The sequence below is a fragment of the Saimiri boliviensis genome, chromosome 2 (assembly GCF_048565385.1).
Source record: "Saimiri boliviensis isolate mSaiBol1 chromosome 2, mSaiBol1.pri, whole genome shotgun sequence".
Classification (NCBI taxonomy): domain Eukaryota; kingdom Metazoa; phylum Chordata; class Mammalia; order Primates; family Cebidae; genus Saimiri; species Saimiri boliviensis.
Window position 1 is genome coordinate 145,454,721 of NC_133450.1, and position 20,461 is coordinate 145,475,181.

The 20,461-nt window shown below is 42.1% G+C and overlaps 1 protein-coding gene across 1 annotated transcript in view; it reads left to right on the top strand.

Moving 5' to 3' along the window:
• LOC101042720 (guanine nucleotide-binding protein subunit alpha-14) overlaps window positions 1-20,461 on the top strand; it is a 206,389-nt gene that overhangs the window by 97,185 nt on the left and 88,743 nt on the right. The window contains exon 2 of the mRNA XM_003920861.3: window positions 11,729-11,913. Within this exon, the coding sequence (XP_003920910.1) occupies window positions 11,729-11,913 (185 nt within the window). The remainder of the gene's footprint in view (window positions 1-11,728; window positions 11,914-20,461) is intronic.

Genomic DNA, 20,461 nt, shown 5'->3' on the forward strand with positions numbered 1-20,461 from the left:
ATGTACCAATTGTACATGCTTGCAAAGTTTCTTTCCCTTCTTAAAAACCCTGGGTGAAGACAAGGGCTTTCTCTGTGTTTCATCTACCATTCTTTTAGCAAACAACTCGAAGTCAGATCTTTCTTTTCTGAGTAGATCTATACCAAAATATACCCAGGCTGAAAGAGCATATCCCGGATAAAAGTCAGAAATGAGATAATATTGCCATGGATAGTTACTGCTTCAAGCCCTGTGTGCATGTTGACCAGGGTGGCACTGTGCATTTGCAGGGCCCAGGCAGGATTACCAGTGAGAGCCCCTGGCTGCTGTTGCCTTCCCTCTGCCCCCTCCCACCTACAGTGCAAGAGACTTTACATGCACCCTGGCTAGCACATCCAGGCTTCATCAACACTCCCAACACCCCCTCACAAACATCTGTCCCCTGGCCACCTTCAGACTTAGTGACTTGTACACCAGAGGCATGTGCATCCCCAAGAGGATGGACTGGAAGGGTCCATGCAAGCCTTCAAAGTGGGTTTGGGGTCATTCGGGTGGAGAGAATTCGAGAATCCCAAGTGCCTAGAACGAGGATGTGAAGCTGGGGAGAGGAAATGAGCTACAAATAGGTACGGTCCCTTGGCCCTGTGTCCTCATTGCTCCTTTGGGTGGGGAGAAGGTGAAAGAAGGCTGAAATGAGGCCCTCTAAAGTTGGGGCTCCTTTCTTCAACTCTGAGGGTGGTGCCAAGAGCCCCAGAATAGGAGAGCCTTTGTAGGACATTGTCTCACTGGCCCTCTCATTTCTACCAGCAAGCATTTGAATGTCTGTTCTGTGCAGATTGTCAGGCTAGGTGTTGTGGGAGGATACAAAATACAAAGCTATTTTTAATCTAGTTGTGGGGGAGACAAAAGCTGGACTGAGAAACATTTCAAAACAACTGAATAGTAAGGGGAAATGGCTGGCCCATCAGTGACAAGTGAGGGAATTTTGGGTGAAATGGAGTAAAGTGATAGCTGTAGCTTGAAAAGGAGGGCTGGCTTCAGGAACACAAGGTGTTAGAATTCATGGAGTTCATGGGCGGCAAACTTAAATGTTTTCAGGGCTCCAACAGGTACTGTCGATGTGTGACTGGACCTGGTATCAGACAATACGGACCAGGGATAGCTCGTGGAAGGGCTTGTGTTGAATTAGGGACTGTATACCCCATTGAAAGACTTTCTCATTAAATAGTAAAGAGTTAAACCATGTACTCATCAAATTAAAATGGGAGGGGATCTCTGGGTTCAAACTTCTGGGGTCGTTGAGGAAGAACTTAAAGTGATGCTGCCACATTGGGGTAGAAGCTTAATAATATGATTGTTTATGCACATTTATTCCTAATCAAACAACTTGAGTTAAAGAAGTTGCTGCATGTAGAAAATAATGTGAGGGGAAAAGAAGAAGCTCTTTAAGATGCTGCTTGAAGCTGGACAGTGGGTAAGACAGATGAGAACAATGAAGAGCCCCTTTCTCTTTCATGTCAGAGATTAAAAATGTTGCTATATTTGGAAAATGTGCGGGAATCCCTATTATTCTTTTCAGTTCTGTAAAAATCCTCCTAAAGACATTTTATGATGTCCAATTTCAGTGAGTGTTGAGCCTGTGATCACTGCTCCCGAACAGGCACTGTGCTGGGTTGAACCATGTCCCTCCTACTCCAATTCCTGATGAATTTGGAACCTGTGAATGTGACCTTATTTGGAAAGAGGGTCTCTGTAGATGTAATCGAGTCGAGCTGTGGTCATAGTGGATTTGAGCGGGCCCTGAATTCATTGTGACTGGTGTCTTTAAGAAGAGTGAAAACTGGACACAGACACACAAGAGGAAGGAGGACCACCTGAGGGCAAAGGCACAGGTTGGAGTTACGCTGTCACAAGCAAGGAACACCAAGCATTGTCCACAACCACCGGGAGCTGGGAGAGGAGTGCAGGGCAGAGTCCCGCTCAGAGGCTCCGTCAGAGGCCGGTGTGTGGTGCTTTGTTATAGCAGCCTTGGAATCTGGTGCAGGCACCATCTTCTAACTTCCCCATTGTTAATAGAAATGCCACCAAGTTCACCGGTGTCTCAAAGGTTATGATTCCCGATTTCCAACCTTGTCTTCCAAACGCATCGAGTTTTCGAAACTGCTGCATTTGCTTCTTCCTCTCCATTCCCACAGGCATCAACCTTATCACTTATCATAGTAATTAATGTTTGAATACTGTTTTCTACAACTAAGGTGATTTTCATTCTCACAACAAATGATGATTTGTTATACTTTCATATTATACTCATTTACTTGATTTATTTATTGCATTTATTTATTTTACTCATTGACGTGATGAGGAAACCGAGGGTAAAAGGGTTTAAGTAATTTGTTTAAGGTCATACAATTAACTAGTATGCCAGAAATCTGGGATTCCAGCAAGGATAGAGTCGTCTTTCGTTCCAAGAAAAAAATAAATCCAAAATGGACTGCCTTTTTAAAATTATTTTGCCATCCGCCTTTTCCATCATTCCAGTGAAAAAAAACCCGTATCTGTATCACTGGATAAAACGAAAGGAAGCCACAGATTGTTCACTTTTCCTTCTTATATCTTGGAGGAATAACTTTCGTTATTATGACAGCAAAGGCATCCCACTAATTGATAGAACAAAAATAGAGAGCGCTCACTTTACCTCTTTTTTTCTTATAACAACAGAATTTCTTTTTATATGTTTAATTACAGCTTTTGAAGATACATCAAATAGGCCTTTGGTGGAAAGAGGTTTTTCCTGTAAGTAGGTCACTGGAGATATAATTAACACAGATAATAGCCATCTCCTCTACAGATTGCTTTTTAGTTGAAATGACCTTTTTCACTTACGTTTCCCTACTCTCTGTAACAAAGCAGACCATTGGGTTATGTTGTTCAGCTGGTTTTATATCAAGAGCAAAAAGTACATCCTCCCAGTATAAGAAATACATCCAACTCCCACAATATTCTTACTGAAAATCTGAGTTATTTTTTAGATAGAATTTGTGTGAAAAGGAAAAGCTGATTCATTATGGATTTTCTTATTTTGGAATGTATATTTCTGAAGCAAATTAGAGTTGCAATACTAAGGGAGGCTATAAAGCCTCTCCCACCCCCAATAAGGCAGAATTATACCTAAGATGACCATATATATTATTGTCCAGACCAGGCTACTTTGGAGAATGCAAAAGAAGCTGTCAATAATCACCTCAGGACAATGGTTGTAAACCGAGGCTGCCCCGAGTAACCAGAAGATACGATCACCTTGGCTAGTTTAACCCACCCTGGAGAGAGGAATCCAGCCTGCTTTTGAAAACATCTCCCCACAAATAGAAATCTTGATGAGTGGGGCTGGAGGTGATTACTAGTCATGAATCTTTAGGTTGCCCCTTAGAAATTAAATGTAAATATTTAAGGAAATATTTTTGGCTACCAGTAAGAGATACACTGCAAAATTCTTACCCAAATGTTTTGGTCTTAGGCATGGTGAGTTTGGGGCTCAAAGGCTTTTGGCCTAGAGGAAAGAAATCTAGGGAACTGACTTTCCACCAGGGGTGTAAGCTCAAGCCTACATTGTGCCCAGCTAGGCGATCAATGGATGCCTACTAAAGGATGATTGGAATGACTGTAAGCATACTCTGATTCACAGTTGTAGAAATTTCTCGATTTCAGAAATACATCGTAATGAAGACCTTTTGATGAGAACTCAAAAAGTTAAGGAGACACAAACATGCTGGTTGATTTGGGCGTTGAGAGGAGATTTACAAGGGGAGGGTATATTTCATTTACCGTGGGAGAGGCCTCTCTGAATTAAATGCTAAGAGCAAGTCCAAGGCTATGTGGTGATTAGATTAGGAGTACATATTAGATAATCTTTTCTTTTTTTTGAGATAGAGTCTCGCTGTATCGCCCAGGCTGGAGTTCAGTGGTGCGATCCCGCCTCACCGCAACCTCTGCCTCCTGGGTTCAAGTGGTCCTGAGTAGCTGGGACTACAGGTGCATGCCACTATGCCTGGCTAATTTTTGTGTTTTTAATACAGACAGGGTTTCACCATGTTGGCCAGGCTAGTCTCAAACTCCTGACCTCAGATGATCCACCTGCCTTGGACTCCCAAAGTGTATATTAGATAATTCTTAAATTATTCAGACATTTCTTGAGCATTTACTCTTATAGCCTATGTTGTCAGGTGCTGGGGTTCGAAAGGGAGAAGTTAGTTGCTGATTGCAGGGAACTCATAGTCAAATGAGAAGACATAGAAAGATCGTGTTAAATGCAACAATAATGGTATGTAAAGGTATAGTAGTAACAGGGAGAAGAGAATGAGACTTTCTTCTTGGGAACTTAAGAGAATTTATAGGAAAAATAATGTGGGACAGTGTGAGGATGAGTTGGACACCCTGGCCAGGGAGTCAGCAGGTCTACAAGGATAGATAAAAAGAGAGGTGAAAATGATAAGGCCTGCGTTTTAAGTGGTTGATGTTATGTGTCCAATATCCTGCTGTGACTTTGACCATGCATTCATAAACTGGACCTTTCCAGGGCAAATTTGCATATTTTCATCACCATAGTGGGCTACAAAATACTGTATATCTATTTGTATATATATTTCCATCTGACTAAAACTAATTTCATATTCTGACAGATTCTGACAGAATCAAGAGGATTACTTCTTAGCTTTCCATGGTGAATGGGAATACATTGTTATTTTTAAAGACTTATAGTATTGGAATTGCCCTGTTTTCATTCTTAGCTTGATCCTGGTGGCTCCTTTTCTTTAGCATTTGTTTTAAATTTACCTTTAGAAGTGAAGGAGGAAATGATAGGACGGTGGGTTAGGTACTCTGGTTACTGGTGTTTCAGCAAAATGTTGCAGTGCTTCAAGACGGTTGCTTTGTCTTTGTGCCTGCCTTATTGAGGCTTAAGGATTTTAAATCTGTTGTCTCTTTTTAGAGCTTCTTCCTCTTCCTTTAAGTAATTTTTTGTCTTTACTCTTTCTTTGCCAACATAAGCAAAACCAAACTTGTGAACAATCATAACTGTGCAAGGACAAGTTCTGACTTCAGGCTCATTCTTGTATTAACCACTCTAGTGTTAGATTACTTCTCATGCTCCTTTAAAGGCTGAGAGGCCAAAGTCTTACCATGGCTCTGGTGTTGTGATTTCTTGGTGAATGTTTCTGCAAGAATGGGGAAAATGTTAATTTTCAGAAGCAGCAGTGAATTACGGAAGATTCTAAAACCCTTAATGAATATGCTTACAATCTGCCTTTTTAGGAAAGTAAAACAATTATGAGTCAGTCTCTTAGAGATGACAGTGATCTTATGAACCTCCTTCTTTTTTTTTTTTTTTTTTTTTTTTTTTTGAGATTGAATCTTGCTCTGTTACCCAGGCTGGAGTATGCAGTGGTGTGATCTTGGCCCACTACAACCTCTGCGTCCCAGGTTCACGCAATTCTGGTGCTTTAGCTTCCCAAATAACTGGGTCTACAGCCACGTGCCACCATACCTGGCTAATCTTTGTATTTTTAATAGAGACAGAGTTTCACCATGTTGGCCAGGCTGATCTTGAACTCCTAACCTCAAGTGATCTGTCTGCCTTGGCCTCCCAAAATGCTGGGATTATAGGCATGAGCCACCGTGCCCAAACTTCTGACCCTTCTTATAAGTGAAAAGAGTTGTATTTCTAACAGAATCACTAATATTTTATCTACAAGCCACAGTTTATTGGAATAGATTTTTTTCCTTTACACTTTGTATGGTTTATTTGTTTTTAAGGAAAAGTAATTGATGTCAAGAGGGTTTTCCAAAACAGTTTTGTCCCTAATAAGCATTTGATTCTTAAGATTCTGTATATTTTGTTACATTTCTGGAATCTTATACATAGAAGCTATTGACATAGGATGAGTAAAATTGTGTAACTCTTTATGGAAGCATCAGTTATAATGTTTTTGTACATCTCAAAGATCTCTGGATCCTGTGACTGCATACAAACGCTTAATATAAATCAATGCCAACCATTTCCTAAATATAGGAAGAAAATATTTGCAAACTATTAATCAACAAGGGATTGATATCCAGAGGCTGGGGCACAAGCCCAATTGCTTGAACCCAGAGGCGGAGGTTGCAGTGAGCCGAGATCACGCCGCTGCACTTTAGCCTGAGCAACAGAGCAAGACCCTGTTTCCAAGATATATATATGGCAGGCTTTTGATGATACTGAAGGTTTAAAAGTATTTATTACCATTGTTGGATTTCATTTTCAAATATGAAAACAGAAAAACTAAATGAAGAAGAGCCATTTCTCCTAATTATATTTGAAACGGAGTCTAGAGATGGAATGTTAATTTTATTCCTCCTTTCACTTTGTGATTTTATGGATTGGGTCCAGGATCGCAAGCCCTCTGGACTGTGGCCCCTCCATCCCTAGCCCCATTACATCAAAGTGAATGCCTTTGGAACCAGACACCAAAATTCACCTTTCAGTTAAAAGACCTCCCCCTCTTTGTAAACCAAAAAGCTGCTGCCAGGGTGAGGGCTCCTGTTCTCTTCTCTATCTGCAGCTGTTCAGGCTGCAGAGGACCCTCCACCAGCACATGCATTTTGTAGGAGTGCGGTGAGAAATCCCTCACAAAGAGGTAAGCAACAAGGCAGAGCGGACCCAAGCTACTAAACCAAATCACGCATTCTGATAGGTAGGTAGGTAGGTAGGGTGTAGAATCTAAGTCACCCAGTCCTCCAATCACCAGTAATTTTCATTCTAAAAATCATACCTTTTGCATTTTTCTTTTGCTTTTCATGAATAAATGAACAGTCATACACTTGATGTCTGAGTGTTGAGTTTCTGTTTAGAACAAGGGGGTAAACTCCACTGAGATCCTTCGTTGGAGTTTAACGGGTCCTGTGGTCCTGGTCACCACTGTCAGAATTGGCTAGGTGCTCTGGCTCATGCCTGTAATCCCAGCAGTTTGGGAGGGTGAGGCTGGTGGATCGCTGAGGTAGAATTGCTTGAACGCGGGAGGGGGAGGTTGCAGTGAACTGAGATCATGCCACTGCACTCCGGCCTGGGCGACAGAGCTAGACTCCATTCTCAAAACAAAAAAAAAGACTCCTTCTGAAAAACAAAAACGTACTGGCTGGGTTATGCTGAGGCTTAAATGAGAGTGGAGGACGTCCGTGCAGTGAGTGTCCGCTCCCTCAACCTTAGCCCTCGGCGCTGCGTGTCCTTCGGACTCTCTTCTTTGCCTTTACTCTGCCCTTTTTTGCCCCACATTTGGCTTTTTCATTCTTTGAACAACCACAATTTAAAACTAAAGAATATTCTAAAATAAGAGTATTTATTGAATACATCTGTATCTTCTCTTATATGAACCCTTAAAACCACTTTTAACATTTTCTTTCTGAAATACTCCATGTCTGAAAGCAAAAATCGGTGGCTTTTAAATAATGTTTGTGTGTTTAGGGCTGGTGGTGGGGTTAGCTTTAACTATTAATAACATCGTAAGTGAATGACTCATTAGCAAAAAGATTCTCTTAGTGTAGATTTTTGAGTGTGTCTTGAGTGATTTTTCTGGCTTCAGGTCTAAAACCACAGCCTGTCTTGAGGTAGTTGCATAGTCTCTGCATTGACATCAGCTTCACAACATGTAAAGGTAGCTATACTAATGTTTGCTTGGAGTAATCTAGCACTGGATTGGAGCTCAGCTCTGCCGGGTGCAATAGGAAAAGACATGGCAGTGTCACGGTCAGATGCAGGGATTGCAAGATGCTGCAGGAGCAGAGGGCTAATCTAATTTGGGACTTTGAACAGAGCTTGGACAGTGTAAGGTCTTTCTACAGGTCCTCACTTTTCATATAGGGGTTATGCAGCCAAGAGTCATTATGAAATGGTGGCTGCCAGGGGACATGGTCTCATCACAGTTTATACTCTTTCAATTCATAGCTTGTTTTTCTGAGGTTGTCCATGATATAAGGCCTATGGAGGAAACCTACTGACTTCTCATGTTTGTTTTGTTCATTCCCTCATTGACCATTTCTTTGGGTGCTTTCTATAAAGCAGGCACATTTTTCATGGTACCTAAATGTGTGACTCTTGGGCCCTGCCTTTACTAGAAGAAAGGTGTGGTAAGAGATAGATCTGTAATCAAGCATTTAGGCGATGTGCTGCTTCTGGGTATCCAAGGCACATTGAGGGCTTAAAGCAGGCAGGGATGACTTCTGTGGCATGCAGGGGAAGGAAATCCTTTCTAGGGTACGTGGTGAACGCTGAAGGCCAAAGCATTGGCTCCTGACTTCCAGCCCCACTTCTGCATCTGCACCCAACCTTGGCTTGTCCCCTGACTAACTGCTAGTTTTCTGGTCTCTGAGATGGGAAGACAGTGCCTGCCTATCCTGTCTCGAGGCTGAAGCAAGGCCAGTGAGACTGTGTGTGAGGACACTCCCTCATCTGGGGGTTCTCCTGTATGCCCCAGCAGCCTGAGCCTGCAAGACAGTGGGTTGACTCAGGTTTAAGCTTCAGGTTGTGACTGTGAACTTCGAGTTTGTCCTCTTTAGATCAGACCAAGACATTCTTCTCTAATAATTGAGTTTGTCATTGAAGTTCAATTCTGAGTAAATCCCAGTTCTTTCTCTTGCTGACTGTGAGCTTACAGAGATTATTTAACCAATCAGAATCTTAGGTTTCTTATCTGTAAAATGAAGACGATAATTGTATTAGTCTGTTCTCACATTGCTATGAAGAAATCCTTGAGCCTGGGTAACTTATAAAGAAAAGAGGTTGAATTGGCTCAGGGTTCCACAAGCTGTACAGGAAGCATGATGCTGGCATCTGCTTGGCTTCTGGGGAGGCCTCAGGAAACTTACAATCATGGTGGAAGGGGAACGGGGATCAGATACATCAGGTGGCCAGAGCAGGAGCATGAAAAAGTGAGGCAGGGAGGTGCCATACACTTTTAAACAACCAGATCTTGCAAGAACACCAAGGGGATGGTGCTAAACCATTCATGAGAAGCCACCCCCATGATCCAATCACCTCCCACTGGGTCCCGTCTCCAGCACTGGGGGTTACAATTCAGCATGATATTTGGGTGGGGACACAGATCTGAACTGTATCAGTTATAGCATATACTTTATCATGTGATGGTGAGGATTAAAGGGGATAATTTGCATAGAGTACCAGGCACATGGTGACTGCCAACATGTGCTATTGTTGAGACTGGATTGGTAACCCAGAAGGGGAAACAGAGAGCCAGGATAAGGCTCCCGCTCGCCATGCTGTGTGGTTGTTTATACCATGGTTGGAGTCATTGCAACCCACATAGCTCACAGGGTGGTAGAGAGAGGATGACATACCCTATTTACCCATGTTGTGGGTACAGGTAGTTGAGACTGCAGGAATTCTTCATCACCATTATGTATTCAAAAAACTCCTGAGAGTTATTCAGTCTTAAGGAAGGAAATTCTGACATATACTACAACATGTTAAGAATGAACCTTGAGGACATTATGCTAAGTGAAATAAGCCAGTCACAAAATAACAAATATTGTAGGATTCCATTTGTATGAAGCACCTGGAATAATCAAATTCATAGAGACTGAAAGAATAGTGGTTACCAGGGGCTAGCGAGGGAGAGAGGAATGAGCAGTATTGTGGGTACAGAGTTTCGATTTTGCTTGGTCACATTAAAGAGTTTAATCTTCTTTACTGAGTAGAGTGGGAAGCCATTGAAGGTTCTGAGTTGAAGATGTTGAAGATGAGGAGAGAGAAAAAGCAGATTTGTGTTTTGAGAAGATCAATATGAAGAAACATTTTCTTTCAAGGAAGCATCTTACCAAATTCTAAGAGTTTGAATCTGAATTGGGCCCTTGCAACAGGCCCCACCCTGATACTTGCAGGCCCTCGTAAGAGTACACATGGATACCCACATCCCCTAAGTTTAAATGGTTACAGGTTACAATCAAGCCAACAAACTGTTATTACTATGTTCCATCCTCCAACCATGACAAACATGTCTCTGTAACTAAAATGTCAAAGATGATTGAATTTCACTCTAATTGCAGACTAGGTGTTCTGTTGAACAACAAAATGTGGATTAATAATAAACATATTTATAATTAGTAAGACTTGGCACAGTGGCTCATGTCTGTAATCCCAACACTTTCAGAGGCCAAGGCAGGAGCATCACTTGAGGCCAGGAGTTTGAGACCAGCCTGGGCAACGTGGTGAGATTTTGTCTCTACAAAAAAATTTAAAAATAAAAAAAATTATAATTAATAAATCATTTGCTCTTCCATAATTGTTGCCATCTGTATGACGAAATCACTACTTATATTGTTCTAATTAAGATTTTCACATAATTTATGTACTTTTGACAGAAATGCTGAGTTAGACTTTTACTTTTTTTTCTTTTTGAGACAGAGTCTCACTCTGTTACCCAGGCTGGAGTGCAAGTGGCATGATCTCAGCTCACTGCAACCTCCACCTCCCAGGCTCAAGTGATTCTCCTGCCTCAGCCTCCCTAGTAACTGAGATGACAGGCACCTGCCACCATGCCCAGCTAATTTTTTGTACTTTCAGTAGAGATGGGATTTCACCATGTTGGCCAGGCTGATCTTGAACTCCTGACCTCGAGTGGTCCACTTGCCTTGGCCTCCCAAAGTGCTGGGATTACAGGCATGAGCCACCATGACTGGCCAACTATTTCTTTTGTGTAACACCTTTATAGACATAATTCACATACTATATGATGCATCTGTTTAAAGTGTATAACTTTTCTTGAGCTGATTTTGTTCTGTTGTCATTTCTCATTCATTCAATTTGAAGAGAGTTTTATTTCAATTGAAATGTTGCCCTGATAGGGGCATATCAACCTGAACTATTAATACAATTCTTAAAGCAATTCTTAGATTTGGAAATGAACCATGAATAGGACCCATCATCTTCCAAACACAGTAATGGGATGTCATATGATAAATTATCTTTATCAAAGAAAATATTAGCAAATATTTTAATTTTATTGTCTAAATTTCGGTCACACTGCAGCTTTTACTGGCTTTTCAAGCAAAATCTCAATCTAATATGAATGTAGAGTTTTGATGTCATATTTCACTTATGTTCTATCTGGACATCAATATACATTTAAGAACAGTAGGAACGGCTTAATATTGTAAAGCGTTCCTTGGCTGCCGTGTGCGTGTCGTGGGTTTTGAGGATCTCCTGAACTGCATGTTGAGACTTGAAAAGACGTGAGCACGTAGACACTTGGCACCGCTGGGAAATGGTGCTTTCTTGTGCAAAGACGAAGAATATTCATGTATCTGAAAGGAAGGAATCACTGATTAATGAGCCTTTTTCTCTCCTCCGTGTGTTCCTGTGGCTCAAATCCACCCTGCCCTCTGAAGCAGCCCTATCACCACCACTGCTATCTTCACAGTGACAAAGCCTTCAAATGCTCAGGTCTTTCAGACACAGTTGCCTATTCTCTCAAGGACTTAGGGCGAGGCTGTAAGGAAGCATTTTCCTGGACCGAAGATGGCACTCGTCTGCGGCTTGGGCTGGCACTGCTCTGTAGCCTAAAACTGCGTGTTTGCCAGTCCCTTCCAAATCCATCCCATCAACCTGTCAATTGGGATGGACTAATAATGCCAGGAGGTCCTCTGTTTCTCCGTGTGTTCCTTCGGAAGTCTGCTGACAGCGTTTTCTACTTGTTTTGTCTCACAGGAACTGGTGAAAGTGGGAAAAGCACCTTTATCAAACAGATGAGAATTATCCATGGCTCTGGTTACAGCGATGAAGACAGAAAGGGGTTCACGAAGCTGGTCTACCAAAACATATTCACCGCCATGCAATCCATGATCAGAGCAATGGACGCACTAAGGATACAATATGTGTGTGAGCAGAATAAGGTAACGTGCTTAGGGGTTGCTTGCCCTATCTGTGAACGTGTGCCTGCCCACTCTGGTTAGCACAAAGATTCCCTGCATGCTTTGGTCAGATGCCAAAAGAAACTCTTGATCCCTGGGGTGGAGATCACTGAGAGGAGTCTGAGGAATTTAGTTGGCCTCCGGTCTTCTTTCTGCAGGGATTCTCTCATGGTGGTAGCATTAGGCTACCCAGCGTGCAGGGATTCCAAAGTTTGGGCTGTTATTTGGTTGCTTATTTCTGGCACTGAGGAAAGGAAGACACACATTTTCTCTTTCCACTAAGAGATCCAGTGAATTTCTTCATTGGCGCGGTGGGGACATTGGGTTTACAATGGCCAGCATTTCAAGAATTCCCGGTCTCAGGAAATTTTTTCACGAATGTGCTGCAGACTGCTCAGAGAAATACGTGGGTTTTGTTTGTTTATGTTGGGAGTTTGCCCTTCTTGGGAACTAAGTGATGGCTCATGGGCATGAGGCTAATGGCCCAGCCAGCAATGTGCTCCCACAAAGTGCTGGTGTCAAGCTGCCATTTGCTTTCCCTCACCACTGGTTATTTAAAATACAAATCTGCTGAAAACCAGAGGCAAATAATGAAGCAGGAAGGAGAGAGGAGGAGGAAAATAAAATTGTATATGGTATATTGGAATGCAAATCTAGAGGAGAATAATATTATGCCTGAGTTTATTAAGAAAGTAGATTAAAAATAAGAGTTTGTCTAAAATAATTGATACCAAATTACAACATGATATGATGATAAAGAGAAAAATTTTGTGTCAGATGGGTCTCTCATGAATCTGTTAATAAGGAATTTAGCTAATAAAATGCCAGAATTGCATAGGCTTTAACATGGACCCCTAAGGACAACTTTATTATGAACTTGTGGCATCTATACTCATATATATATGTGATTTTTTAAAAATAGCTTTGAAGAAATCAATTTAAATTTTGACTGGATACACAGGAAAACACAGTAGGCACCACATGTTAGACTTAGCTGTACCTCATCTCTACAACCTCATGCGTTTCCCATCATTTCCTTGCACTCCTGAAGGAATAAGGGAACACGTCTTGCCTACACTTTCACCCTGAAACAGTTACGCTAAAAATTGTGTGGGGTGAATTAGCCTACAGCAAGGGTGTCCAATCTTTTGACTTTCCTGGGCCACACTGGAAGAAGAATTGTTTTGAGCCACATGTAAAACACACTAACGCTCACAATAGCTGATGAACTTAAAAAAAAATCCCCCCAAAATCTCATTTTGTTTTAAGAACGTTTACAAATTTGTGTTGGGCTACATTCAGAACTGTCCTGGGCTACATGTAGCCCTCGGACCGTGGGTTGGACAAGCTTGGCCTACAGTATGTCTGGTGTGAAGTAAGATGAGAGGTGCACACTGAGCCACTGGGAGATTCTAGAAGTGACAGGTGATTTTTTTATACATTGCTGTATCTTTCCGAAAATGTACCCTTTCCAACGTACTCTAAAAATTAGGCTTTCTGTGGAGATTTAAGATTATTTCAGAGAAGAGGCGTGGCAGGAATGTCCTTAGGGTGAAAACAGATGAGATTTCAGCTCATCTGTTTTCCCCTGTTGTAAAATTCGTTTTGTGTACCAGTCATGGTGAGGTGACTGGGCGAAGCTTGGAATTCAAGGGTGGGTTTGTAAGTAGACCCACTGGGGAGAAAAGTTTCCCGTGGAAGCCACTTCTGCTTACCTTGGCAGCAGCGTTGTAAAACCTAATCAGCGTAGTTATCAGGGCCTCTGGGTTTTTGCTTTTGTGTTGTTTTTCCTCATGATCTTCTAGATGTATTCAGTTTATATTTTAAACAAAATGGTTTCATGTGATCGAACATCCACCACTGTCTCCTTTTCTCTTGACCTTAATTCTTTCGTCAAGGCCATCTGCATTAGTTTCCTAGGGCTGTTATAACAGAGTACTTAAGATTGGATGGCTTAAGACAGAAATGTATTGTTTTCACAGTTCTGCACACTAAAGGGCCAGAACCAAGGTTGATTGATTCCAACTGGAGGCTCTGGGAGAATCTGTTGCTGCCTTCTTCCCCAGCTTCTGGTGGTGGCTGGAAATCCTTGCTGTCATTGGCTCCAGCCTCAGCCTCTGCCTCTGCCTTTACCCAGCATTCTGCCCTGTGTCTGTGTGCCCACGGCACTGTCCTCTCTGGGTCTGTGTCCAAATTTCCCTCTTCTTAGAAGGACGCTAGTCACCTGATTAGGGATCACCCTAATCCAGTATGACCTCATCTTAACTTGCTTGCATCTACAGAGACCCTCTTTGCAAATAAGGTTACACTCTGAAGTTTTGGGTCAGCATGAGCTTTGGGGGAACACTATTCAACCCAGTATAGTCTGCCCTCTGGCTCCCCAAGATTGACATCCATCACATGTGCAACGTACATCCACTCCATCCCAGCATCCATAAAAGTCAACCCATTCCAGCATCTAATCTAAGATCCAATTCAAACCCAAATATCAACCCAAAGTCCCAAATCAGACTGGGCACAGTAGGTTGTGGCTATAATTCCAGCACTTTGGGAGGCCGAGGCGGGTGGCCATCACTTGAGCCCAGGAGTTTGAGATCAGCCTGGGCAACACAGTAAAATCCATCTCTACAAAAAATACAAAAATTAGCTGGGTAAGTGGTACATGCTTGTAATCCCAGCTACTTGGGAGGCGGAGGTAGGAGGATCCATTGAGCCTGAGAAGCAGAGGTTGCAGTGAGCTGAGATGGTGCCTCTGCACTCCAGCCTGGGGACGGAGTGAGACTCTGTTTCAAAAAAAAGAAAAAGCCCCAAATATCATTGTCTAAATTAGGTATGGGTGAGATTCTTCTCCATTCATGATTGTGAAACGAGGTTACAAGTCCATTGTATCCCCCATCTCCTCACTTGCCGTGTCTGGCTCAAGTATCTCAATTCCTGTTTCATAACGTTTCTCAAACAGACACCTGGGATGAATCGAATGCTGAAATGGGGTAAGGAGAGGCAGACGGTGGAATGGAAAGAACACTGGGCTTTGCTCATCGCTCCACTGTGGGTCTAGAACAGGGGGTCTGCAAGCTTTTCTTTAAAGGGCCAGGGAGTCAATATTTGAGGTCTCTATGATCTCTGTCGCAATTACCCCGTTCCAGTGTTGCAGTGCATAGACATAGACATATCTAATAAGTAAATGAGTAAGTGTGGCTCAGTTATAAACTCTACGTATGGAATGCATATTAAGAATAGTAAGTTAAAGGGCCGGGCGCGGTGGCTCAAACCTGTAATCGCAGCACTTTGGGAGGCCGAGGTGGGTGGATCACAGGATCAGGAGATCGAGACCTTCCTGGTCAACATGGTGAAACCCCGTCTCTACTAAAAATACAAAAAATTAGCTGGGCATGGTGGCACGTGCCTGTAATCCCAGCTACTCAGGAGGCTGAGGCAGGAGAACTGCCTGAACCCAGGAGGCGGAGGTTGCAGTGAGATCGTACCATTGCATTCCAGCCTGGGTAACAAGAGCAAAACTCCATCTCAAAAAAAAAAAAAAAAAAAAAAAAAAAAGTAAGTTAAGAATGCAGTTGAGAATAGTAAGAACTATTCTTAACTCATGGACCATGCAAAAAATCCAGAGTCCCTGAACAGATTTAATACACAGGCTGTACTTTATTGATTCTGGTCCTGGGGAAGCTGTCCCTTCTCTGTTTTTCCATTTTCTTGTCTGAGACAGCACATACTCTATCTACTTCATAGGCCAATATGAGCAAAAGGAAGTGATGCTTCATGCTTAAATGAGACGACACATGCTCCATCTACTTTATAAGCCAATATGAGCAAAAGGAAGTGATTTACAAATTAAATGACCCTCGAGAAACACAAGGTTATTATTGGGGCAAGTTCAAAAGCCAGACATGAGCTCATTTTCTTAACTTGTTTAAGTCATTTTCATCCTTTTCTTCTCTATCATTTTCCTGTGGGCTATTATTTCTCATAATTTTTTCTCAGGGCTAGTCTTGATTCCAAACATGAAACTGTAGCAAGTACCAGACTTGGGTCATAAAATGATAAAATGATTAGTGGTTCAGTAGTATTCAGTGATAGTTTAAGAAACATGCTATATGTTATCTTTCTTAGAAAGTATTGTATAACTTGAAACAATTGATTAGTTATGGCAGGGATGAATAAATATGGCACGGAAGCATCATTATCTTTTATTTTCACAGTGTTGCAATCTTTCATTTTTGTTTTTTAACATTTGTTTGTTTCTGTTTCTTTTAGAGCTGGGAACATTTTCCTATGTATGTAGAAGAGAATTAAAAGTGGTTTAGAGGGTTTTATTGTAACTGTTAGGGAAATCATTGCTCAGCTAGGTTGTTGAAAATCTTTGCCTGTTACTTGACAGGCTGCTTATTAAAGGAAATTTATCAGAAATTTCATTCAGCATTTGTTTTAAACTAACATGTTTTTCCAATTAAGATATCGCTTTGAAGGCCGGGCGCGGTGGCTCAAGCCTGTAATCCCAGCACTTTGGGAGGCCGAGGCGGGTGGATCACGAGGTCGAGAGATCGAGACCATCCTGGTCAACATGGTGAAACCCCGTTTCTACTAAAAATACAAAAAAATTAGCTGGGCATGGTGGCGCGTGCCTGTAATCCCAGCTACTCAGGAGGCTGAGGCAGGAGAATTGCCAGAACCCGGGAGGCGGAGGTTGCGGTGAGCCGAGATCGCGCCATTGCACTCCAGCCTGGGTAACAAGAGCGAAACTCCGTCTCAAAAAAAAAAAAAAAAAAGAAAAAAAAAAAAAGATATCGCCTTGAAGATTTTTTTCTTATACCTTGCCTGCTTATTTTTTTAAAAAGAAATGATTCATATGTATTTGCTCACTCTGTTGATAAACCTTAATTTTTATGAATGTCTCTCGGGAGTGTTTTATGAGCACATATTTGAATTTATGACTTCTTAAATAAATATTACAAAGGCATTTGTTCAGTGGCAGGACTCTTAAGTCTGAGTTAACTTATAACTCATGTTTATTTGTGATGATTTTGTAGGAGTCGGAAAAGCATCATAATTTTTGCTGTTTGCAGTACCTTAAACTTGGGAAATTCTCATTCTAGGCCTGTCCCACCACGAAGGAAAAAAATATGAACGCCTTAAAGGTTCTGCAGAATCTGCTTCTGTGATGTAGATACAGAGTTTTCCACGGGTAAAGGTCCGTCCTACCTGACATCTCAAAAGTGTGTTCGTTCCATAGTCAGTAATCTCGAGAAAAAAGGAAGGCCTGCAGGCTCTTCACGGCTGACCCCAACTCCTTCCCTGCCCTTCTGCTCTGCTTATAGGAGCCCTAAATTGCACTGGGGGCATGTCGTATTTGCACGGAACTGAAATTTAATGGTAAGGGCAATCATGACAAGAACCAAAACAAAGTTTTTAAAAAAGAAGAGTTAGTAATTGATATGATTTGGATCTGTGTCCCTGTCCAAATCTCATGTTGAATTGTAATCCCGAGTGTTGGAGATGGGACCTGTTGGGAGGTGATTGGATCATGACGGTGGTTTCTCATGAATGAAACAGTTTAGCACCATCCCCTTAGTTCTGTCCTCATGACAGTGAGTGAGTTCTCATGAGATCTGGTTGTTTGAAAGTGTGTGGCACCTCCTCCACCTTCTCTCACTCTCTTGTTCCTGCTCTGGCCATGTGATGTGCCTGCTCCACATTAATCTTTCACCGTGATTGTAAGTTTTCTGAGGCCTCCCCAGAAGCCAAGCAGATGCCAGCACCCTGCTTCCTGTACAGCCTGCAGAACCATGAGCCAATTAAGCCTATTTTCCTTATAAATTGCCCAGTGTCAGATATTTCTATACAGCAATGCAAGAATGGACAAATACAATAATTAAACAGTAAGGAGATTATTTTGCCTACCATTCCACTCCAAGTATCTAATTTAGAAGGCAATGTTTCTAGAAGCGTGAGGACTGGATTTATTTTTAGAAGGCATTTTACTGTTCCATTAGAAGCTTTTGCTGCATTCAAAATCCAGTTGAGAACTATGGACTTGAGACATCCAGTCAACCCACACTCTGAAAAGGTTGAATATTGTTATTTGAATTGACTCACAAGGCCTCTGCTAATTTCGTTTGAAGTTTTTGCAGGTCCCACATTTGGGTCAGTGGATACTTTTTATCACTCAGCCCCTTGGAGTTCCTCCTCTTCCTACTGCTGGGTTTATCAGGCACTAGAACACCTCCAACAATGATTCTCAGTCTTGGCTGCACATGGGAATCACATGTGGGACTGTTATGCCAATGCCAAGAGTATCAGCCCACAGACTTGGAGTTAATGCTCTGGAAGGTAGCCGGAGCATGTGGACTGAATTCTAGGTGCCTCCCAGGTGATTCTGATGGAGCAGCCAAGGTCGAGAGCCACTGAAAAATATGCATCTTAACACAATTTAAAGGGGTTTGATTTGGATTCTGCTTTCCTGTTGTTGTACTGGAGTGAACATGGAAAGTTAACACTAAGATAACAGTATGCTGAATTGCAGGGTTTTTTAATTGCCGGAGACTACAGAAGACTGGCATCTTTCTAAACCATGGCCCTGAAAAGAGGGTGTTAAGACCTTTTATGCCCGTAAACGACCTCAGGGGTGAGGGTGAGGGGTGGGGGTGGGGGGTGGGGAGTGGGGGTGGGGGTGAGAGGCTTCAGACATTCTGAGGGCCAGGGGACTTTGGACATTCCAATTGTTACTTAAGTGGTTCACAGAAGTCAAGGTAAGTGTTAGTTTACACATTGTCTGGGTAGGGTGGAAATTACAGGCCTTAGTTACTTATTACAAGTCTCATGGGTCTGGACTGCTTGCCTGTCATATTAGGATTACAGAGAGCAGTTTCAATGGAAAGCCAATGTATGGTCGAGGTATGCAGTTTATAGGGCAATTACCACGTCACACTGTCAACCTTTTCATAGTAGGGAGGGAGATTTCTGGTGATCTTTTCCATAGAATGACCTAATTAATCTCCACCCAAAGGTAAAGGGTGCGGACAGGATTGACAATGTTTGTTGTGTTCAGCCAGACTGGGCTGCCTTAGTTAAATTAGGTGGCGGTAGCCTTGACAGTATCTCCAGGTGACATCTTTGAATTGAGGGCAAATGCTGTGTTTGCTTCCTTTGAGTCTTTCAGGGGCAGGGTGCAGCCTCATGCCCAGAGCTTCCAGCTCTGAGATGTGGATGGGGGCAGAGGAAGGAGTTACACCTCACTCTCTCAAGTCACGTTGATGGTACCTTATCACCTTCCTTCTTCTACTGTTGCTTTATAGAAAGTGTAGTTTCCTTTTGATTGGTAAGATAATCAGAGATGTGTAATTTCATTTTGATTGGTAAGGCAATCAGAGATGCAGATTGTGTTAATAACAGGTCAAAGGTGTAGGTTTCATTTAAAATAAAAATACCACATGGGCCGGGCGTGGTGGCTGATGCCCGTAATATCAGCACTTTGGGAGGCCAAGGCAGGTAGATCGTCTGAGGTCAGGAGTTCGAGACCAACCTGGCCATCATGGTGAAACCTTGTCTCTACTAAAATGTATATAAAAATTAGCCAGGCCTGGTGGCACACACCTGTAGTCCCAGCTACTGGGGAGGCTGAGGTAGGAGAATAGCTTGAACTCAGGAGATGGAGGTTGTAGTGAGCTGAGATTGTGCCACTGCACCCCAGCCTGGGTGACAGAGGGAGACTTTGTCTCAAAAACTATATATGCCATATGACTTTGCTTGTGAGTAAATAAAGACATTAGGAAATTAAATAGTTTTTCATTAATCATGAATATATATTTTTATTTATTGAGATGATAATTCATCAAGTATAAAACATAAGCATCAAATATCTAGCTTCACATATAAGCAATGAAGTGTGGTATTTTGGGGGTGGGATCATAGGAGAGTATATTTTTAATGCCAGAAAGCCCTTCGATAAAGTCTCACATCTATGCAGAAATAAATCCTCCAGCTTCACTTTCCATTCTCAGAAAGTGGAAGGCTGAAGTTCCAGGAGAGTTTCTTAAAGACGCATGTGAGGAAATCAGGCACAGTTCGGTGAAAATGGTCAATTTATGTCACTTTTTTATAGGAGACTTTCTCAAGACTGGGAGTATTTTAAGAGCCTCTTATGTCCTACTTTTTAAAACATCTCTTTAAATATATTTTTCTATTCCACTTCCTCATCCAATTTGAAAATTCAGATTTTGCATGAACCTTTGGGAACACAGAGGTCAGTGTTCCCAGTCTGGCCGTAGCCTAGGGCTGCTGTTTCACTGGCACATGTTAAACTCAGGCCCTGCTTCCCATGTCCTGGTGAGTATTAAAAATCATATGGTACGTTTTTCTCCTTAGCAAGTACTCTGTTGAGCTCTACCTGCTGTCACAACAACAACAATAACAACAAGAAATTCTCCCTTGAAATTCCAGGCGGGAGCTTTTTCATTGATTCCAACAGTTTTCTGATTAATCAATGTTTACTTTAGTGTAAAAACTGCTGTATTCAGAC